The sequence below is a fragment of the Orbicella faveolata genome, unplaced genomic scaffold, assembly GCF_042242905.1.
Source record: "Orbicella faveolata isolate gen_17 unplaced genomic scaffold, um_ofav_v1 contig_46, whole genome shotgun sequence".
Classification (NCBI taxonomy): Eukaryota; Metazoa; Cnidaria; class Anthozoa; order Scleractinia; family Merulinidae; genus Orbicella; species Orbicella faveolata.
Window position 1 is genome coordinate 29,237,535 of NW_028301576.1, and position 24,726 is coordinate 29,262,260.

General features: G+C 38.6%; 1 protein-coding gene and 1 pseudogene across 1 annotated transcript; both read left to right on the top strand.

The window, feature by feature from the left end:
• The first annotated feature begins 251 nt into the window (after positions 1–251).
• On the top strand, positions 252–1,643 carry LOC110056394 (uncharacterized). Its single transcript, XM_089278706.1, has one exon. It carries the CDS (start codon positions 305–307, stop codon positions 1,052–1,054), a length of 750 nt encoding a protein of 249 aa, XP_089134832.1. The 5' UTR covers positions 252–304; the 3' UTR covers positions 1,055–1,643.
• An 11,825-nt stretch (positions 1,644–13,468) lies between these two features.
• On the top strand, positions 13,469–17,007 carry LOC149099524 (uncharacterized; annotated as a pseudogene).
• The last annotated feature ends 7,719 nt before the right edge of the window (positions 17,008–24,726 follow it).

Consider the following 24,726-nt stretch of genomic DNA (forward strand, 5'->3'; position numbering starts at 1 on the left):
TGATGTATCTTTCTTACTATGAGCCTGAAACTGTATTCTGTTGTATGAATGAGATTTTCTTTCTTATGGTTCAGCCATCTCTTGATATTTTTTTCTAAATCCCAAAACTGGAAGGTTAAAGGAGAATTTTGCTTTTATATCTGACAATGGACCTGCTGAGCAGCCAGCAAGCCCCACAGTTCAGATGTGCTTGACCAGACTATGCAAATTTTTAGATTTAGACAAGGTCATTCAAGTTTCTTTTGCTGAGTACCATAGCAAAAGAAACTTTGTTGAAAGGGTACGTCCCCAAGCAAACAAAGTAATGTCAGCGCATGGTTCATTCTCAAGTCATGAGAAACACACTGACGTTAGAGGACCTGGTACACTGAAACATCTTGAAAACATGGAGCAAATGGCTGCTGCTATCAACAGCTGTTTAAAAGGAGCATCTTTTGGTGGAAGGTACATTGATGTGTACCAAGGTCTTAGAGAAAATCAATGGATTTTTCATGACACTCAGTTGAAGACATTTCTCTCTATGGCAGAGTACAGCAAGGAAGTTTCAGGAATGTCGTATCAGGTAAGGGATACTTCTCTTTTGCAAATGCTTCATGATGTTTGGGATATTGAAACCAACTTTACAGGACATTCTTGGGACAACTACAAAGTGGTGAAAGGGGAAGAAAGTGTATGGTATTCATGGTGTGACAAATACACAACAGTGATATTTCGAAATGGAGATGACTGGAGAGGAGATCCACAGCAGCGTACGCATCATCAACCCCTCCCCGACTACATGAGATGGTTTGAAAGTGGAGGAGAGCTGCACTATTTGCCATACAAAGCGAGAAAATCTTTAACAAATGGAAGGTGGGATAACATACCGGGTTGTTTCCTTCCAAGTCATTGCTTAGATTTGGCGTATGTACTCATGCCTAAGCCTACGGGGTTCTTGCTTCAGAGTTTAGCGTTGCTATGTTGGCTGCCCGAGAATGAGGTTCAGCAGTTCTTTGACGAAAAGGAAAGTGAAATCCAGAGAGAGAAACAGAGCTGCTTCAAACAGGAGCAGTGAAAAACACACAAACTGTACCGGGAAAAGAAGGACACGCTGGTTGCCTTATGCAAAGCTAAAAACATGGAAACATCTGGCATGAAGCATGAACTTGTAGAGAGGCTTTCTGTGGAAGAGCAGGAAGCACCATCAATCACACCTGACATGTATGAGGGTCAGAAGGAATTGCCAAAGTCTACAAAAGATATTGGAAAACTAAGTAGAAGTTACCTGCAATCAGTCTTAACTTTCTATGGCTTTGCAGCATGCGGCACAAAGGATGAATTGATTCTACGTGTAGGCCTTATTACTAACAAGAGAGCACACCTATGCTTCAACAGAGAGCAGAAGATGTTCCTAGATTTAATAGCAGTAACAAAGGAACTAATTCTCGCCAAAAAAAAGCAAAGTTTGTGCCCAGATGCCTCTACTTACAAGCAAAGAACTTTTGCAACACCAACTGTGACATCACTTTCCTCTAATCGACCTAGATATCATGTGGCAGCTCAAACCCAGTCTTCAGGAAAGGCACGTGTGGACATACCTCAAGGAACCTTCAAGGAAAATATCCACAAAATTTTTGACGAGCTGACACAGCAAATTAAAAACGAAATCCAAGTCACACTTTCAAGTGAAACCGCCAGTGTTCCTCAGCAAAAGGATTCTAAGGACATCAAAGCTGCCATTCTTCAAGAGGGAACAAGGGTATGTTCTTTTAATTAATGCATGTTCGCCACCTTTGGAGCCAGCGCTTAACTTATGTAGCTTGAATTAGTCATCCTTTGATTGAGTAAAACATCACTGAAACATTACACTTAATGCTACAAGGAGAATATTTGGATGGTAAAATGGTATGCAAAATGCTTACACTACACTTTACGCGATATATATTTCCCAAATATTTTACCACAGACGGATTGAACGATAAAACAGTTTTCATTGCAATTTACTTTACTGAAAAGTGTTTTTCTGTAGACGTTCCCACAATAAGCAGTAATAAAGAGATAGTGTCTTATTGGGCACTTATTATTCCTAGTTGTCTCTACTTGAGGGCTCTTTTTCAGTCTACAGTAAGTACAACTTATAGCAAAATGCACACCAAACATTTCTTGAATTTATAAAGTGTGGCTCATTGTTTTCAGGTTAAGGTGTTTTAGACTGCAGACGATGTAAAGGGGACTGGATGGCACGAGGGCTGGTACATGGCTGTGGTTAATGATGTAATTGACAATGATTTGGGAAAAGCAAACATCACTTACGTGGTGGAGCCTTCTGAATCATATGAGGTCTCTGTTGAAGAGTTGCTTCAGAGGGGATGGATAATGATTGATGACAGAGATGAAATAGAACAGTTCTATGAAATCGGGGCAAGAATTAAAATAAAGTGGTCAAAGCAGGAAATCGGTGACAGATTGGAGGCCTGGTTGGTATGTTGCAGAAGTTCAAGATGCTGACAGGGATAACGATGAAATAACTGTACAATTTGTATCTGAACCAGAATGTACCTATATATGTGAAGTAACGCCATGTGTAGCAAAGGGAACACTTCAGATGGTAAAACTGGTATTTTAGTCAAACCTAACCTGTTACAAAGAGCAAGTTAAGCTAGCGAGATGTGTGACTGACCTAGGGTAACCAGAGTGTTCCTTGAGGCTAACAAAGTGTTTTTTAGGACAAAGAGAATGGATCAATAGCTTGCACTTTGTCAAGACCTACACTTGTAGAGATTAAGATTTCCTTTTTGCAAAGAGAAAGTGAGACCTGTTCAGATGTATGATATCTTATTAGGAGGTGTTTGAAGAGGGATAAAGCCTTTGACTATACGAGTTGTCACTGCGGCATATTTGTTATTGGGGGTCATGTTTCCTTAGACACCTCTGTAAATCTTTTGTGATTAATTCATACTAAGTTTTTCTCTAGCTCATTTCTCGTGCAAGTCAAAGCTCTCTTTCCTACAGATAGACTAAACTTATAAGGTATGTTTCATGTTGAACATTGATTTCTCAATGAAATGAGTGACTCTGGTATTATTTACATCTCATTGAATAAGGATGCCTGATATTTCATGTCACATTGTGCAAAGGATTTTGACACATTCAGGTTAGATAGATGGAGGATACTCTGAAATTGCTCAATTTCCTCTTACACCTAAAGGATGTCATTACTCAGTGTTATCCAGTTACAGTTTTACAAGTTATTAGAAAAAGAAATGTTGAGTTTTGACATTTTGTCATGCAGTTCACACTTCTTCCTCCTTCTTTGTTTATATGTTAATGTATACTGTTTTCCTACTCATCATGCAAAATATCACACAGCATTGTGTATTTTCTCTCGTTCACTCATTCACTCCATGCTGTTAATCAATTCTCCCCTACGTTTGCCACATAAAACCCGGCCAGCATAAATGGGAAGGAAATTATTTCAAATTTTAGAGATAGTAATTGTTATTACATGCATGATAATTGTGAGTGATTTCTCTTCAAGTGATAATAACTACTCTGTTAAGCTATCCTTCTTAGTTTGGGGTCACTTAGCATACCCTCTCATTACCCCCATTTAGCTCTGAGTAGTCATATTTCCTAGGTTTTTTTGTCTGAAAGTCACTGATTTTAATTAGAGTAGGAAGTAATGTTTTGTAAATAAGTTAGGTGCCTTGTTTCTTCAGGGTTTCAGTGAAGAGTAGAATTTTGTGAAAAATCAATATGACAATATATATTTATATATAAAGACAGTGCAAAGGGTATGACGTGCCATCTGTAGCAAAATTACTTTTCGACATATTACGACATATTACAACTCATGTGTCAAAAAGACATGAAACAGGTCGAAATAGGTCGAAATAAGTAATGTGATATCATCATGTCATGTAATTCTATCTCAAAATAAGATGGTTGTCATGGCTATACCATGTAATGCGAAGCTCGTAATGACTCATACCATGTAACGTGAAGCCCGTAGTGACGTTCGAACCCTTGGTTACCGCCTGTTGTTAAGGACAGAAACTGTTCTCGTACACGAAGCCTATTTACCCCAGTTCCTCTTGGCTCAATACAGTTCCGCCATATTTTGATCGTTTCGCTCTTTGCCCGATCGTCTTCTTGTGGAAGTGACCATTCAAGCTCACAGTTCGCTCGATAGGATTATTGCCGCTATATATTTACATTTGGTTCTTTTGATTTATTGCATTATTTATTTAGTGTTATCTCGTTGTTGTCGTCTGCAGCTCCTCGATCTGTTCCTCTCGCACGTGCTTGATCGTTGCTGTCCTCAATCATTCTCTGTTCGATCCATCTTTCTTGTCTGTCTTTTCGCTCATTTTTGTTCGCAATTTTTAAGTCTTAACTGTCCGATAGAATCATGTCTGGATATTCTCCTGAATTGTTTGTGGAAAATGTGGACCAGGAGTTTCTCTGCAGTATCTGGTGAGTGAATGTTATTCCTGCATATTTTGCAGCAATTTAAGAGTGTTTGAGAGTGCCCTCTTCTCGCAGCTAACTTCAGTTGAGTTCCGCAGTATGCGCTATCCTAGGATTAAGGATAAGTGCAAGATGCTGACTCCTGATGTACATGTTTGTGGAGATGCATGTTTAATCAGTTGAGGTCTGAAGCATCCAACATCCTTAAACAATTATTGAGTCATTTGTGCTTACCACCCAAAAACCTGTGTTGTTCCCCTTTTTTATCGGAATTTTTAAGAAGTTTTATTTGGTGTTCTATGGCAATGCAAAACCTAACATCTTTGCTATAGTTGTCTGCGTTTTTTTCTGATTGTTGTAATTTGATTGCTATTGGTCAAAACATCCTGGCCACAATGAGTTGAGTTGGTTACTCGATGATACCCCCTGTGTCTTAGTGTGCAACTTTTTCAGTGAGGGAATGAAAATTTCCTACTGAGACTGAAACTTTTATGAGGGTGACATACTACTAGTCCAATGGGATTTTCACCTAAGACAACAGGTTAATATCCTCTAGGGGAAGAGGAGGGGACTAGGAAATCGAAAATTATAAATAAAGAAACCCACATTGCTTTGACTTTCATATTCACCATTTCCCAATAAGCCATCTCTTCCTTTTCTTGGGTGGTTTTTTCATCAAATTGATCAATGATGAATAAAGATTGTAAAATTTTGATGTTAGCTCACATTAATAAATGGTTATGATATAGACCTGAGTGTTTCCTGGAACACTCACCACTGGTAAAATTCATTCCGAACTACATCTGTGACCCGAGCGGCGTATTTTCCATATCCCGGCCTGTAAACATATTGAAAGCGTCATTTTCCATTTATTTATAGCTGGTTTTTCAACATCCAGTTTTCGATATAATAAATAGAAAATTGCAAAGTGGCTTGAAGATATGAATTTTATTTTCACGTGTTGACTACATTATTGTACTCACTCGCTGCATTCTTTCACTGCCGTGTAATGTCCTCCATTTTTTATTTATAAAATAAGTGAGCTATTACGTGCGCTCTCATCGCTGTATAGGTGTGTTTAGACGCGAGCATGTAGACACAGTTGTGATGTTTTAGATTCGCACAGAGTTTTTAGAATTATTTCATAACGGTAATACAGCACTTTTTCCATGTTTATATAGCCTTGGCTAAACACTCGTGAGGTCTATTCTTGAAAATTATGCAAAACCTCCACTATGTCTCGGGTTTGCATAACTGTCTTGAATTCTCACCACCCCCCTCATGTTTAGATGAGGCTATGTAAACACGGAAAAAGTGATCTATTACTTAAATAGACATGCGTGTTGTGCTGGAAAATACACCACTCTTAAATTCATAGGCATCCACATCTACATTTAATAGGAAACCACATCTCGGACTCGTGTCATTAGTTATCATCATTGGTCTTCAAAAATTTGCGGTAATTATTCGTAGATGTTCGTGTGGCCTTTGGACATTTCCCGGAGAATCCTCGTAAATCTTTGGATATTGTTCAGAAATCTTTGAAAAGTCGTCAAGAACACCGTTATCCGATCGGTTCTATATATCGAATATCTCTCCTCTTGTTTCACTTGGTATCTCAATCGTGAGATATCGAGTTCAACACTGGAAGAGATATTCCATAGCTCATACGTGCGCCCATGTATTGTCCTCTCTATATTCCCTGGATATAGCATCAATTCAACAAGCATTTTAAAGGGCATAAAGGGTACAAAGATTTGCCATGGAGGATCCTTCGACATGACAAACATACAGATTGCGATATTGTAATCTGAAATAATGACCTTCTGGCTAAACCTTTCTTAACTTTTTCTTTTACTTGAGGGTGCTCTCAAGAGTTTTTGCCGGTGGTGATTATTGCATTTTGAAAACATCTGATGCATTTTCGAAGTGCAAGTGCCTTTTTTTAAAAATTTCTTCGGTATAGGAAGGACGGGGCCTCAGCTTGCTGAAGTTGTTTGGTGATCCATGACCAGTAAAGATCAGTAAATGAATGGTTAATCTAGTGATTGCGGTCCAAACACGGGCACGAAGAAAATTAGGCTTAATAAAAAAAAATGACACTTCCTATCCTCGGTAAAGGTAGGACAAATTTTAGTGGCACCAAGTAATTAAATATCAGAACAAAAAAGAAATGTAATATATCTCGTGGGGTAGGATGCAGTACAAGCTTGATCCGGAAAAATAGCTCTAGCATGGTATCATGACGGGACACAAGCCAGGGACATACTCGGCCTTATTAACTCTTCTCTTTGTTTATGGAAAGTACAAACAATTACAAACCTTTGTCCCTTCTGTAATTTATTACATGGGCAAGCTAAAGAAAAATTAAAAAAATTTGCCCACTTTTTTTTTCCTTTTTTTTCACAAGTCTGTGGTAAGTGACGAAGCTTGTGTAGACACTTACAAAATACTTCAAAAATAATCATGCTTTTTTTTATTCAACTTTCCACTTTGTTTCGCCATTATTTGTTACTTGGAAAAAGTTCAGGCTTGTAACTTGTTTTCGACTTGCGACGCACTGGTGGAAAATAGAAATATGTGTTCCACCTTTTTTCATGTGTATCCCTTTTGGCTACAAAATTTCGTGCATCCCTTTGATGAACCAGAGGCTTGGGAAACACTAAGGAGAACCACAAGGACTTCAATTAATTTCGTTGAGTACAAATAACGAGAGACGATTGTTCGAGTGCCAGTTAGATGGCATCTTATTATGTTCGACAGGTCGATTTTTCATTTCATTTTCATTTCTGCTTCTCTCATACTTAGCTTCCACTCATGTTTTTATAACTCGATAGAAACAGAAAATGTTTTGTGTCTCTTCAATGGAAACTGGGCTTGCGTGGGCTTCTTTAACAGTTTTCACAAGTCTGTGTTAGTAATTAATGCCAGCTTTTTATTTTTCTTCTCAGTGGGAGGAGAGATGCATAAAACCAACTTCAATAGCTTTTTTCAAGGGAGAACCAGGAGTTCCTTTGGTTTCTAATTGACCCAAAAAGGATCCAGCGTAGACATACCATTAGAGATCACTAGGAAAAAGTGCGTTGCATCATCTTGATGGCATAATCTCTGTCTGTATAATTATTATTTAGAATCGTTTAATTCGACAGTTATTTTAAAAATTCTTCTTGCCTTCAGGCTTGTACATGTAGTATTCTATATATAAAATTTATAACTTATAAGTGGTTATACCTCTCTTTACAAGGGTAGAATTAAGAAGTGCCCAAAAACTAAGATAAAAACGTTGGGTATTGGCCGTATTATTTTCATTTTAACTTGTCGTGCTTTTAACTGCTTTAACTCCTTTTCGTACCTCGATCGCAAAAATAGCTCTTTTTTCGATGCTTCTTAATTTTTGCAATTTTTGGGTGGAATCGTTTAATTGGAATACAAGATTTTCGTATCCTATTTAACTAAGCATACAATCGATACGTGAAGCAACATGCAGAGATGTCAAACATGATAATTGTTGTCTCTCTATTAAATATGGGTTTAAAAGTAAGGTAAATATGGCTGTATTGCATTCTATATTATTGCGCGATTCCTACTTAATTCTTCGCACTTTGATAGGAAACTTCAAACGTGCAACGCCAACCGCAATATCATTTTCACTCTTATGGGGGATTTGTTTATAAATTCATCTGAATAGAAGAAGGAATTTAGGTAAAAGCTACGAACAAGATTTTATATATGTTACCTGTTATTGTATAATACTTCGAATTTTTTTTTTTGGGCGAGGGCGGGTAATACCGTGGATTTAGGTTTTTTCTCAGCTCGTGAGCGGGCGGTTTTAAAAAAAAATCCTGCCATCTAATTGGTTCGTCGCATTGATCTATTTTCGTGAGCGAATTTGCAGTAATTAATCGTTAGTCTTTCGCCCTTTTTACTCCTCCATTGACTATTAATCAATGCAAGTTTTTCTTTATTAACATGAGAGAAACAAAAGTGATCGTGGGAGTGTGATGTGTGTGATTCAAAAAACTGTGGCGACTCGAATTCTAGAATTTGTACTTCAGGGCTCACACAACAGTGAAGCAGCTAAGGAAAAAACGCGTTAGAAACTGGCAGATCGAACATTCAGCGCTAACAAGCACCGGCCAAAATGAAAAACACAAAACTACTCATAATGAAGAACGCTTAAGTATTACAGAGTGGGTTGCATAATTCCCATGGGTCACAGAAAACCAAAAAGCAAAGAAAGTTCTAGTTGCTAAACACCTTAATATGGCAAGGAAAGTCACTGTAAGTAGATTCAATTGAGTTCTTTGAAGTCCGGGTTTGAAGTTGTGAGAGTTCGTTTGGCTGTTTGTAGCTCAGCGCTGTAATGGCACGTAATCCTGTGTCTCTCTGTACAATTTTAAGCACGAAACTGAGTCAATTTCAGCTGAGTTTGCCTCTCTGATCATTTCTGTATTTGAGAGAATTTCTGTGGAATACAGTTAACGAATTGCCTCGCTATCTGCTACTCAATTCACGGCAGGAAAGTCTGATTTCGAGTGATTTGCAACTGCTGACAGAAATTGTTTTTGTAGTGCAACTTCAAACTTTGCACTAAATTTCACACCTGAAAAACACTTCTGGAGAACTTAACTGCTGAACCAAATGCAAGTAACCTAAAGAAGTTTGAAATAAATTTGTTCTTTAATACATCTTTCTTTGTCTAGTATCCTAGTTACTCACTCATTTGCTCATCGGGTTTTTTAACTTTGTAGGCGGTGCGTAAGCCAATTCAATGACAAAGTTGCGTAAACAAACCCACTTGTAAGCCAATTTACTGCTTGAAAAAAAGGTAAATATGTTATTGTCTGGCTTAGGATCGGTCTGTATTGTGAAAAACAGTGACCTCGGGCTTGAAAATCAACGGCGGCATTTTCAAGCCCTCGGTCACAGTTTTTCACTATACAGACCTCCCAGCTGGCCACTAACATATAATTTCCCGCCAAAATCACAAAACTTATAACCCTCATTAATATTGCTTGCTACAAGTAGGACCATGCAAACGCACCATTCAGAAATTTTGGCATGTATGGTTTTTTAAATTTTGTGCCCAAGTGATATGACTTGACTTGACATTAACGTAAATTTGGCGACTTAGCGATTTAGTGACTCTTAAGAATCTCAAATTTTTTACATTAATGTGCTATTTTTCAATTGGATGAAACTAAGTAAGGAAAATCAAACGCCGTAGCAGTGTTTTCCACTTTTCTCGGATGACATAAGTGTAAAGATCAGGCCCATGAACTCGTAAATTAAGGCAGTCAGATTTATCTTAACCAATTTAAAGTTGATAGCTATTCTGCTCTTAATTAAGCTCCAAGCTATTTTGCCTCTATGCTTTCGCAGCGTCCCAACGCAAATTCATTGTGGCATTTCAAATTGTTTTTTTTGTCATCACTAAGATATCTTAACTGCCGCCACGGTATTTTCCTTCTTTGACTTGACAACAGGCTAACGCTCATAGCGTCATTTTCCTTAACTCTTTATATTCCTTTGTTTAACTTCCCAGTGGATAAATAGCCAAGTGTAATCGATCTGTATTATTAAAGAAAAACTGCACGCTATTGTTTAAAACATTAAAGAATTGATAAGTGTGATCTCGCAAGTATTGTTTCCGTTGGCAAGAATAGTTCCTGCTGCCGCCCAGTTTTCGCAGGTGCAAATTATATCCTATCATTATTCATACAAACGTCTGTTGTGAAGACTGCTGTTATTCAACTCAAAAACCAAGAACTTTCAGATCATGCATTGATTATCCACCCAAAATTCATCCCTATCTATGAGAGTTATTTGCAACTGTCAGACTTGATTTCGAATTAAGCATTCTGTGCCCAGTTTATTGTTTCAGAGTTAGAAGACGCATATTTTTTTAAATGTATTTTTGGAGCGGCAACACTTGACCCACGTGGGCTTTAACTTGGTCAATTATCACACATTTTACCAAGATTGAAAGTAATTGTTGTCAGCTCCATACAGTTCTTTAGGGGTCCACCGGCTTGCGCTATTTTGAGAGAGGACAAAGAGGACAAAGCCGACCCAACCCTAGGGAATAATGTGGTGGTGGAATAAAACGCGGACATCACGGACACTTTCTTTGTAGGTGGTTTTTGAGCAGGTAATGCTGAGTAGGCAGCAGTTGCAATCTGTAAGTTTTCATTACAAATCGTTTCAAACCCGTGTTTAAGGATACATCACCTTCTTGGAAATCTTGTCTGAATTTCTTATATTTTTGTACGATTTCCTTTTTTGCTGCAAAGGCATGCTGCAGAGACCATTTATAGTTGATACTGGAATGACAAAATCGCTGTGGCCCCGTGCTCAGTTAAATGATTGAGACGCATAAAAATCTACAGAGTTTGCCTTTGGAGTAAGCACAGAAACAGGGGCCCCAGAACTGCAGTTTATTTTCTAGAATGGTTTAAAGTGTGGCGTCGGTTTTATTTGACTTGGGTTTAGGCTACAGAAAAAAACACTACTGCTGTTAAAAAGTTGAGTACAACAACGCTGTAAAAGCGCTCGGTCTTACGTACCAACAACACATTTCAAAGAAACGCCTGAAGCATGCAGATAAAGGAAATAGCGTTGTGAACCTACTGGCTTACAAACTTTTAATTTTTTTATTTTGAACTCATGTTTGCGTATCATTATTCTTCACTATTGCAGATTTCGTAAACACATGGCAAGCGGACGAGAGTCGAACAGACGCGATTCAAGCGTTAGCGATGATGGTAACTGCCAGTCTTTATTTTATAATGTTTGCTTCCTTTTTGGCACTGATCACAATTCATGTTTACCAACTAGGATGCCTTTTGATTGATAATTATCTGCTTAGTTAACTAATCAGTTCTTCTGTGGTTGTTTATAGATGCACGAGAGAGAGAACGCTTGAGCAGAAGACGCGAGCGCAACAACCGAAGGAGACAGATAAGACGAGTGCAAAGAGGTATTACACTGCAGAAAAATTGTTTTCTTACTTTTTATGATTTGCAAAGTCCACAGCTGTTGTAATTGAAGAACATATGTACTGATTGTGGGTCGTTTTCCTCGTAGAACGCGATGCAGAAAGAGATGAATGTAGAGAAGAAGAAGCAGAAGAAGGGGGAAGACGAGATGAATTACGAAGAGTTAGAGTTTTTGAAGGCGACTCAAGAAACTGCCTGCGGTTGAGGAAAGGTTAGTGTTCATAGCTTTTGGTGACTGTCTTTCCCGGCATTGTTGCGAAGAAAAAACAAATAGGTATCTTTACCATGCATGGAACTGAAAACACAGTTTAATAGTTAATGAGTCGATGTTAGATGTTGTTATTGCGACAGATTCTGCTAAAAATATGTTCATAGCATGTTAATTACTATTTGGAACATCTCACATTGAATCGTTTCCTAAGAGGATCCGCAAGTAAATTTGCAAGTTTTCTCAATAAAGTTTATGTCAAGCCTTGTAAAAATACTCAGGTGCTTGCTATTTTGTTTTGACCTGAAGTGAACGATCTGCTCCAATTATAAAATGAAAAGGTTCAAGTTCTGTTTTTTCTTGCGAAGTCAATTTGAGAGCCAAAGTCTCCATTTAACAAATTCGGAAGTTATTTTTTTACGCTTTTGTCCTGTTAATGATCATGAATTTCGGCATACCGTGTGGATCCACTATAGCCCAGTGTATCCGCAAAATTCTCCCGCCAGTATTTTTGACCTATCAAAAGTCAATTAAACTGCAAGATCAATATTATTGTGACTATCTCGTGTGTACCGTTTTTCCCGTGCTTGCCATTAGTCATTAGTCTCGTATTAAATTCTCTATAAAGGTAGGTAAAGTCTGCATGCGAGCCAAGTGGCCCATCAGGCCGGAGCTTATCCCGGTTTCTGTAGCATGAAGCGACTAGGAGTATTTCTATTCCCCCCTGGATGGGATGCTAGTCCATCGCAGGGTTACCCCCAGCATTAAGTTCGCCAGTACCCATTTATACACCTGGGTGGAGAGAGGCACTGTGAGAGTAAAGTGTCTTGCCCAAGAACACAACACAATGTCCCCGGCCAGGGCTCGAACCCGGACCGCTCGATCCGGAGACGCGCATACTAACCATGAGGCCACCGCGCCTCTATGGCTTGGTGTAAATCATTTACACAACGCTCTCTCCTGGTATACTTAAGGAATAGACGACAAGTTTTTATGGTTTATAGACTCATAAACCACGTGGGATGTTGGAAGAACATTAGAAGATTTCGTAAATCACTAGCTGCAGGCGATTGATTTACCAATTCAAGTTGTTTATCATGCCTCTAAACCATAGAAACTTGTGGTCTATTGCTTAGGGTTAGAAAACATGCGAAATTTCTGAGTCGACTGGCTCAATAAACCAGAACTGATTGTCCAATCTGAGCACGCATTCATTTAATTATTATATAACATGGAATATACAATTCATCAGTTGCATTTTCTTGGTATACAAACTCGCCTAAAGGTTGGCGTGTATACCGAGAAAATACAAGCGACTCGTGGGATATTCCATGGTACCACTCAAAAGCGTTGCATAACTAGTAAGATCGGAACAATCGCATAAAAAGTCCTCTTCTACACGACCCTGTGTATTATTTCCTATGTAACATTTGAAATTTGTAAATTTTACATTCATATATATCAGTTATCTTATCTCCCATAGTGTGCTGTTTTAACTGCCGAGGAATGGGCCACAAGGCAAGGGCCTGTCCCTCGGCCAGGATCAGAGGACGAGGAGGGAGAGGCAATACACATCAGCAGCCAGCACCAGCACCAGCACCGAGCACTATTGTGCACCACCACCACCACTACCAAAAAAACACGTGTTAATTTCTCTTAATTTTTTCTTTTACCGTGATTTTCGGCTCTTATTTTGTTTTTAAATTTCATGTTATCTTCCCATGAGTAATAATTTTTCTGCATTTCTTTCGTCTCGTTTTGCCAATAGAAATAACTCTCCAATTTTGTTTTATTATTTAACTAAAATAATTTTATGCTATTTTTCACTACCGGTATAATTGTTTCTCGTTTTTTCGTACTTCCTCCTGCTGTTCTACACCAGTCTTCTACCACTACACTCAATTGTTCTCCATTTTGTCAGAAACTAATGTCCTTAAAAACAGTTGGAATTTAATCAAGCACTCAGAACTTTTCCTAATGTTATGCACCTTGACCAGAGTCAAGTCCAGAAAAGACCATCATAGTTAACACTGATTTCACTTGGAAGATCTTAACATCAAACAGGAATGTCACAGTTTGTGGAAAACGTACCAGAGGACTTGACTAATATGGAAAGTTTCCTTCATCTACTTGATTTTGTGGATAGGAGTTCTATTTGTCCAGGAATCGACGACCAAAAATTCAAAGAGCTTTCACATTCTGGTGGGAGAAATGGTGTGTTCAAAGACCGTCATGGCAAGACAAAGCCAAACCTCTCCAATGACACAATCAGACCAGTTGACTGCAGAGGTTTGTGGCATTCTGGCATTGCATGTGAGCCCTGTAAAGCTTATAGAAAAACTTTGTTAACAATACTCTCCAACCAGAAATCTACAGAGGCCTTAGTTAAATGTCAAAATGTATTTTTTACTACAATTGCTACTAATCTCGCAATCTGATCGGCTAATTTGCCATTGTCGATAAGAGTCAAGACAATGCTGCTTGCCTCAATGTGTCACGCAATGACTTGCTATGTTCATGCTCTGAAAAAATATTTTCTTTGGTGTTGATATTGTGGTAAAAGCAAATTAAAATGTGGTTTAGCGTGGTCTGTACTCTTGTTGACAACGATTTTTGTCATCACAGTGGTCAAAATTTGTTGTTGACTCACTCAGCTGTGCCTCACGAGTCCACAACATTTTGACCACTGTGATGATGCGTGTCCTTGTCAATAAGAGGACAGACCATGCTGAACCACATTTGATTGTTAAATCTATTCATGACTGAAAAAGGAAATTGTTATTTGTTTTAGCTGCATAGCAGATGTACAAAGTCAAGTGTTATGGTAGCCTACCGTTTACTACACTCTCCAACCTGTAGATATTTTACTTGTTTTTATATCCACAAAGTAAAAAGCATAGTCGAGTACAACTCTATGTGGAAATCTAAATTAATGTAAATTCAAAATTGCTAAGTTGAAGAAGGTATCTAAGCAATTTGTGGAAGGTGTGTGTAAGCTTTGCTGGATATGATAATATATTGGGGGTGGGCTAGTAACCCATACAGGTTTGCATGGATGTTCTGTAACTTTTGTACCTTAACTGTCAACAAACCTGGCAAAATTATATTGTTTTTGACACTATGTAGGATCTGATCGTGTTATGTAGAGAAGACAATGAAGTTGTGGAAGAACTCTTCAAGGAGGTGGAAAAGTGTCATCATGAGGAACCAGAGAACTTCAAGTCTCTCTTTATTCAACAACAGCAGAAAACTTTGTCATGTACAGATAACAGATCCAGAAGATGTCACCCACTCATAATCAGATGGTGCTTTGAGCTTTATTTGTCATCTCCAAAAGCTTATCAGTTCCCTAAGGACAGAGGGGTTTACTTCTCCCTCACAAAAGAACTCTAAGGGACTATAGTAGTTGCTTTAAGGTAGACTCGCGGTTTGATTCAGAGTTTTTAGATTTGATGAAGAAAGATTTTATCAATAGGTCTAACCCTAAAGATTATGATGTATGAGTGGGAATCATTCATGATGAGGTTTCTCTGAGAAAAGACCTTGTGTATGATGATTCTGGAAAATTGATTGGTTTTGTTAATTTAGGGTCTGTCCAGAGTAGCATGGATGATTTGGAGCAATGCTTGTCTGCAAAACAAAACTCCCCAACTACTCCAGATGAAGCCATGCACATGTTTGTTTTTATGGCTGTAAGTCTATTTTCAGACTGGAAAATGCCAGTAGCTTTTTTTCCCTACTACAGCAATTAAAGCATGTGCTTTGTTCAATTTGTTTTGGAACCGCATTGACGAATTGGAGCAACAAGACTTCAAAGTACTGACCAGTACATGTGATGGGGCTTCCCCCCATCGACTTTTCTATAAGTACCATTGTCCACCTGGTGTACCAAAAGGTACAATAATTTACAAAACAAACAATCATTATGCATTTGAAAAGCGACCTTTATATTCTATTTGCAATCCGGTTCATCTTTTAAAACCAACTAGAAATAACCAGGAAAATAGCTTTTGGAGAAACAAGACCAAAAAACTGAGAAACAATGGCATGTGGATTACATGGCTGCAGCTGATTGATGCATTTGAAAATGACATCAATTCATCCAATGCGTCCGGCTTGAGGTTACTGCACAAACTGACTGCTGACCACATTTTCCTTAATCCCTACTTAAGGACGAGGGTATACTTAGCTGCACAGGTGTTCAGCAATAGAGTTGCACATGCCATCACAGAACAAGGTAAACCAGGTACAGAGGAGGCAGTTAAATTTGTGAAGCATATGAATGACTTTTTTGATTGCTCGAATGCTAACAGAATCAACACACAGTTTGAATCTAAAAGTGTGTACCGCACCCAATTAGATGGGAGGCTGCATTGGTTGGAAAATGATTTTTTGAAGTATGTTCAGGACTGGAAAGACTGGGCCATGGGGCAGGAAGATGTCCCATTAGCAGAACGTAAGCAGTATTTTATTAGTGATCAAACCTGGGAGGGCTCGCAAATTTGTGTCAAATCTTTCGTGGAAGTTGTCAAGTTTTCTCTCGATATTTCAGGGGTCAATTTTGTTGACCACAAAGTTCAATCAAGATGTACTGGAAAAATTTTTTGGTAAACTTAGACAAAGGAGAGGAGCGTATGGAGCATTCACCTGCAAATAATTTTTCACATCTATTGTAGTTCTGTTTTCAGTCAGTCACATGCAATTAAGACTGTACGGCGCATTAAGCGCAATGGAGGTGCCTTGGAAGATCTTGATGTAGATTTGCCATTGCCAAAATGAAGAAAATAGTTGTGAGTCTTAAAGGTATAATAATGTATGCATCTTGGCTCTGAAACCCTCCAAACATGACCTGCAGGTTGTGCTTTTCTCTGAGTATGTTTTGTGATGTTACTTTTGATTTTGTGGCACACTTGTTTACAATAGGTTTCAGTAAGTAGGCAACATATTTCAGGGCCTTCATATTATTTGTGTTCATGACCAGTATGAAACAATTTGAATGACCATAATCATTAACTGATATCTATTGATCACTTAGGCATTGTCACTCTTTCATTGTTGTATACCATTGGTACAATAGTGGTAATATATTTTATTGAAAACTACACATAACTGCTGGTACCTAGTGTAACTTGAGTGAAGGGTGTTCAATAAAATGTGTCTTGATGGAAACCTTGTGTTCTCTACTTGTTTGGGTGTTTGGTCAGTACATTCAAAACTATTTTATAGGAAAAGAGTTTTTTCTTAAGTTAATGCATATGTCTTTGTATCTAAAAATCAGGTGCTGTCCTTGTGTGTTTTCTAAGAGCATTCTTAAAACAGACACCCCAGCAGATAAGCTGGACACTCTGGTATCTTCCTTTTTATGAATTTTTGAAAACATTCAAAGAAAGCAACATATGGTGTTTGATAATTATGCAAATGTATTAATGGAAGATTAGACAATAAAAAACTCGAATCCAGTCTTAAATGTTTTTGCCTTAAAGTACATGGGATGAAAGTTACTGTATTGCTTCAGGAAATATAAGAAGCAACAGTTGTGCTGGTAATTGTTTTTTGCATTCCCAAGTACATTCTAACTGTAAAATGCAACACCACAAATAACAATTTTATTTAAATTGCACCTTGCTTTCGACAAACAAGTAAGTGATAGAAACTGTCTTCACATTGATTAAATCCACAGCAAAAATGTAAATTTGCACAGAAAAATGACAACTGCTTGGCTTAGCTCTCTGATATTGTTTCCTCGGGGGTCCGCATACTTTTCGCCCTTGTCTGCTATGATCTCTGTTTATTACATTGAAGTTGTTTTTTAGGTGTGACAGACTTCTTTCTAGTTAAACATCAAATTAAAAACTGGTGCCTTGTGGCTGAATTTTTGCAGGAGAGAATTATCGATTTCTTATCGTTAATGGTGCTGGAGAATTACTCATTGATGTTAAAGGCGCTGGAGGACCTCAGAGCTTTTCTGATAATGTCCTTTCCATGTAATTCAGCAGAACTTTGCGCCGAACTGCATTTTCTTACTTTCGATTTTCTTTCCTCCTTGTAGCTTTTAGGTAACACCACTTCCTCACCCGAAAGTACAGGTTTACGAAGAGTTTTAAAGGTAAATTGCTGTCTTCCAATGGAAGCGTTGATGAAAAAGGCCAGGTTGGCTTCAGTAAAGAATTGTTTATTAATTGATTGAGAAGGTTACTGTCTGACTGTCGGGTGCTGCAACGAAAAATTGATAAGGTCGAAAAAGGACGAACTGAAACTTTAAGACAACAAAATAAATTATATGTTGGGTGATCCACTTGGGTTAGGCCGCCTCTGGTCAAAGACAGTGTCATTAAGTTGGGGTATGACATTGCAGGTGCATGTGTTTTAACACCTGGTAACGTCTGATTTAATGTGGTCACCATTCTCGAGAACCTTTCACTGCTATACTGTTGAAGACAATCTCTCGTTTTCCTGCAGACATACCCAGAAATGTAGGCTACTATGTCCTCCTGAAGCGGAGTAAGGAATGCTTTGCTTGAAGTCTCTCTGTCATGTTCTTCCCTAATCTTCACTGCATGGACTCAGGGGGGATGAAAGGACTTCCCATGATGCTTTGCTTCCAAATATATTATCATTATTTTTTTGTAACGACTTGCCATTTTGACATGGACACCATCAGGTTAATCTCGTGGTGTGAGCAACCATTCGATCTCTCGAAGCTGATATATGTTCATTACATCCATCCAGGAACCAAAAAAATTCACTACAGTCACAAGTTTTCCTTGTTTAGAGATATGTTGTGTACTTGGACAGTCTAGTTTTCTAAGGGAGTTGGCCGTGTGCCGTCCCTGTTGTGTTCTTTGGAGCAATGATTGCAAAGGCAAACTTTCAACCGCACGAAGCCCTGTCCTGATCAACCTTAAATCGTCCTGTTATTTTAAGGTAACTATTTTTTTGTTGTGTTTGTATTGTATTTGTGTAGAAGTAGCTGTATTTCTCTTGTGTTCTTGTGCAGGCTAGGTAAACCAAGAAAACTAAGCTTAAACTTATTGTTATTATCGTTGGGTTTGTAAATGTGTTCATCTCAAGTTTAGTTGTGTGGAATTGTTTGTTTTTCTATACAGGAATCTGATGAAAGACAGGTTACCTTTATCGTGGACTTCGAAGTTGTGGGTAAAGTAGGAGCATCTAAGCTTCCAAAACCTAAATCTATGAAGGAACTGGAAAATTCATCAGAGGACGATACGTTCTCCGATTGTTGTCCATGGCTGGATTTAACCAGGTGTCAGTGCAGTTACACTGAATATCCCTGGCTGATGAATGTTGTGCTGCCAGATTGCACTGCTTGTCAAAACCAACCTGAAAACAATGGTGCTCACTCTTCAAGCAAAGAATTAGATGACGATATTGTGATTGTAGATGAAATCCACGAGGAGTATGAAGAGGAATACCTCGAGGAGCCTTGTGACGAAAAAGAAGCAGTTGAGGAATCAGGTCCTCTTTTTACTGAATATGTTGGTTTAAGAGGCAGCTCCTTTCATGCAGAATGTCAAAGTACATTGAAGAAATGCCGAGAAATTCTAGCTGCAAAAGGAACAGTTGAACTAAGACTTCAAACTGAACCAGACAACGTCAGGAATGCCATCATTTTGCAAGCCAAAGTGAACTTACAGTGGGATAGGATTGGCTATATTCCCAAAGAAAGAGTCCCTAAATTTAATTCAGCAAAATTTAAAAACAACAAATGTCAGTATATCATGGTAGACTCTCCAAAGTGGACTTATATAGCATCTGTAATCTTTACCAAGAATGGAAAATGGCTGCCTAATGATGGACTATACAGGTACAATGACAAGCTGTAGCCAGTTTAATTGAATTTGTTTTCAGAAAATGAAAGCCTACATTATTCTTTCTCTTACCAGGAATCGTCTGATTTCTTATTAATAATGTGCATATAAAGGGAAAAATTAGATAGACAACACAGGTGATTTTCAGCAACCTTTGAGAGACTTGTAAGTATTTGCTAATCAAACTCAAAACTCCATGTAGGACATTGGGTGATTTTTAACAGTCTTTGGTAGTTTTCATGTCATGGTCAAGTTAAGTGAACAGTAACATGATCAAAAAGTGATTGTCAGATGTTCGTACATTGTGTTAAATCCAGTTATTGGCCTGGTTGTAACCCAAATACCCTCAACCAACCCAGTTTTCAAAGAGCAAAGCAAAGTCAGTTATACAATAACAAGATAACATTTATTAAAAAAAACTTTAGTTCTTTGAACACCCTTGACCAATGATTTTAATAAGTCTTGAATTTTACTTGCTTACCATTTTTTGGTTTTAAGATGTATACACATTATTTTCCGTCGACATACTCTTGCAAAGACATACTTGACTTTGTATTAAGGTAACTTTACATCCTGTTTTAGTAGGGTTTAGCTCAAAAATTTATTTCTTTGGGAATCAAGCTGTGACAGTTCCTCCTACATGATTAAATCTATATTCTCAGCACTTGTCTTCTTCATGTCATTGGTACTGTAAGGAGAAAATAATAATTAGTATTGTTGGGGGTTAAAGATATAAGATACAACTACTATCCTTGAGGAACAGGGGGTAAGCCAATATGAAAATGATGAAATCGTTGTAGTAGTAACAATCTTTTATTAGGAAGCTCCATCACTAAAAGTGGTTTACATAGAGGTCCTAATACTAGATATATACTATATAATGATACAATTAAAATCTACAAATTAGAGCTAAAACCGAAATAAATGTCGATGTTCTGTTTCTGGCTGGAAGAAATGACCGACTGGCAGCAAATATGGATCCATCTTCCCTGGTATTTCTAACAAGATGGTGCAAACCATATGGGTTCTTTGTTAGGTCATCACAATCTTAATCGTCACTTCCACAGCCTGGTGGTGATTCATCAAAAGATGGCAAGAAGTCCACTGAGAACCTTTCATTCAGAGTATGGTAAAAGAAGGGAAGATCTGGGTCCATACGTTTTGTAAATTCCCTAAAAGCGTAGAATTAAGGAAGGGTCATTAAAAGCTTTCCCTACATCAATGTATAGTCACTGATATGGTTGCCACAGACATTGCTTTTAATTTCAAAATTCCCTGACTTTTCCCTGAAAACAATAAAATTTTCGTGACCAGAAAAATCCAAAATGTCAGGTCTAGTTTCTACTAGCCTTTAATGGTAATTTAAATACGCCATGTTAAATTCTTTCAATAGATGAATTATGATATATTAAAATTCAGCCTAAAGCAATAGACCTCAGTACCAGCTCTGGGAAATAAATACAGAGTTTGGGGGTTTTATTCCCTAGAGCCTTGTACTAAGGTCTATTATTTTAGGGTAAATTTTTATATATTGAGATTGGGCTATTTTCGAAATATCAACTTCCCTGAATCAAAATAAAATTCCCCAGCTTTTCCCTAGCCTTGAAGAATATTGAATTCCTTGACTGAATAATCCATGATGAACAACAGTAGATAATTTTGAGTCACAAATTCAGAACATTTCTTCCCAACCGTAAAACCCAGGTATGAGATAGACGTGGCCACTATATTCACAGGATCCAACACATGTACATACTGTACAATCTTCCCCCACAAGGGTGAAATAAGGGCCCAACCAAGTGTGGCACATACCATAAAAGCACTCAAGGTCACCAGTTTCCTATGCGCAGGGATTTCCCACGTAGCCAATTTCTTGATTTTGTCAACGACAAAACTCTTGACTTTCAATGTTGGTTGTTACTTCAATGATGATTTCTCGAGAAAACCCTCTCAAACCCCCTATAGGCCTACAAATTCAAACCAGAGTAAACAATGTCAACTTCTTGTATTATGTGCTATAGAACATTCATTTCCATGGATGAGGCAGCAAATTGCAATGAAGGCATAGTTAAATGAAGATTCTATTCCTGTAAAAAGTCAACAGTCAAAACACAAATTATGGAAAGGGTTTGTGACGATTTTCATTCACAAGGTTATACTTTCTAAAACACGTTTACAATACTGTTCATGATACATTCTTGTTGTGCTTTATCTACACAGATCTTTCAATGATTTGCTTTCCCCCTTAACCTGCACCCCTCTGGTAGAGTAAACTACACATTACAGGGATATGTCAATAATAGTTTATGGGCATAAATTTACTTGTTTATGTCACATGTGGACAGATCATAATTGTCCTTATGCCAAGGAATGCACTCATCAAGGATGTAATTAAGCATCTGATAGTTCTGCCTGCATCTTTGTAGTTGACTTAGGCCACGCCCATCAGATGCTGCATGCCATAAAGCAACCGTCTCAACGTATTCTGCTTCTGCAAGGTAGTGGTTGTCTTTGAAAAATTTGGCCACATGAAGAGAGCAATTTCTCAGCATCTGGTACTGACTGCTTGCATGGACCAACCAATGCTGCATGGGTGAGTCCCGTCATGGGGTTGCACATGGCTTCATCAAACCTTTCATAAATGAGTTCACTGCTGTTGCCATCCTTTGTCTGCTTAGCTATCCTCTTTAGTAGGTGGTTGTGGTCTGCTCTTTCATGGTGAATGTCTCCAGTGATTGGGTCCACCTCTGGCACAAACACATACAGGCTGAAATCAACACCCTGATGTCTCCATTGCTGGACATCACATCTGAACTGGTATGTGGCCACTACAGACCTTAGTTTGTCAAGCAAACTTTCAGGTGTGTCCTTTCTGAAGGGGTATGGTGCATAACCATCAGGGACCAGTTTCCCTCTAACAAATGTAACTGCATCTTCCAAGCTCAACATCTGGTTGTTTCTCAGCTCATGTAGTTGAAAAATAACCTCATGTGGGATAACTGAATTTGGATGGGCCACAACTGGAAGACCATTGGCATCAACTGCAAGCAAATTTGTCGAAACTTTGTATGATTACCTGAAACGAATCTTGCTAGTTCATTTAGTGTTAATTCCAAGTGCCATTTTAATTGAAAAGATTATTAAATATAACCTTTAAACAAACTACTACAACTGCACTTGAGACATCACGAACAATAAAAAAGCAATGTCAATTGATTTTGAGGATCTTTTGACTGCCAATTATCCTACAGTTCAACCCCTATTAAACAGCCACCCTCAGAGAAATTGATAGTGGGCCATTAAAAGGGGTTGGCCACTTAATAGAGGTAAAAGCAATAGAAAAGAACTCATCGGGACTTGATTACTGGCCGCCTACTGGGGTGGCTGTTTAAGACACAGCACCTTATTAGCCGTGGTCTATTGCTGTAAACAATTCCCGGTGCAGTCAATGGAACTTGAACCAAATTTGAATAATGGTGTGACCAATCTTTTGGTTTCGTCTTTGTACTGTTTGTAGGTAAAGACTCGATCTTATTCCCGTATTGTGGGCCAGGATTCATAGGCACATCTGAGTAGATAGTAATGTCGATGGGTGGGTCGTGTCCAGCCACTAGTGATGTTGTCTGGCCATGCTTCAACCATTTTGAAAAACCCACACGAGATCTTCGGAGTCCATGCTTCGCCAAAGAGGCTCTTGTGAGATGACCAAGTTGAATAACAACTTTTCGCTTAGAGCACGATGATGGAGGAGTCTGGTTTTCCATAAATGGCCGTGCAGTGATCTTAGTGAGCTGTTGGTGCTGGTCAGAAAATATAAGATGACAAAATACCACAGTAAACGCCACAAAGACTAGAGACCCAAAGCTCCTAGTAGCCGCCATCTTGGCATGACGCAGACCAAGTTCAATCCACAGATAAAGGGAAAGTTAGGAATGTCCTAGGTGTATTTTTTTTCTGTAGCTTTCGCATACATTACTGGCATAAGTTTCATGTTTGCTCTGTCCTCTGTTCTACGACGTCTATGGCTGACGTAGTACATATTCCTCTGACTCGTATTGAAGCTTTTGAGCTATTAGCCAAGAGTGTGCGTATGCTCATTGTGAACTCAAAACCAACATCCTGTTGCCTCAATCCCATACCCACGCACTTACTGAAGTCCTGTAGTGAACCACTTATTCCGGTGATCACCAACATAATTAACAGCTCGTTGGAATCGGGAATTTTTCCTGACAGCTGGAAAGAGGCCCTGGTCATACCACTGTTGAAGAAACTGGGACTCGAATCTCTTCAAGAACTTGTGTCCTGTAAGCAACTTGACTTATATTTCCAAGCTCACTGAGCGCAAAGTATTCAATCAGACATGTGACCACCTTGTCCAGTCCGGTCTCTATCCGCTATTACAATCGGCATATCGCCGGTATCACTGTACAGAGACAGTGTTGGTCAAAGTTGCTAATGATATTCTATTGAATATGAACTCGCAGCGTGTTACACTACTTGTCCTCTTAGACTTAAGTGCTGCTTTTGACATCGTGGACCACGCAATTTTGCTAAAACGCTTGACCACTGATTTTGGTATAGGCGGGAAGGCTTTAGAGTGGTTCTCGTCCTATTTGTCGGGACGCAGCCAGCGTGTTTTGTTTGAGGGGGCTACATCTGATAGCTTCGATCTGCATTTTGGTGTCCCACAAGGCAGCTGTCTCGGCCCGCTTCTGTTTGTGGTTTACGCCTCCAAACTCTTTGAGATAGTACAAGTCCACCTGCCAAATGCGCACTGCTTCGCTGAGGACACGCAACTTTACTTGTCTTTTAATCCTAACAGTCCTACGGATCAAGTGAAGGCATTGGAAGCCATGGAGCGATGCATTAGTGACTTACGTAAATGGATGTACCAGGACAAATTAAAGATCGACGATGATAAGACTGAATTTCTTGTTATCGGATTGAGACAACAGTTGTTGCAAAGTAATCACAGTTCAGTCCGTGTTGGCATGATCAATATTAAGCCTGTTAAGGTAGTGCATAATCTAGGTGCCTGGTTCGACTCGCATTTTTCTATGTTGATCTATATTTCTAAGTCTTGTAGTGCGGCATTTTTCTGGTTACGTAATATCAAGAGAATAAGCAACTTTCTGCCTAGGGATAAATTAGAAATGGTATTGCATGCCTTTGTCACAAGTAGAATTGATTATTGTAATGGACTTCTCTATGGACTACCGGACTGTGAAATAGCTAAATTGCA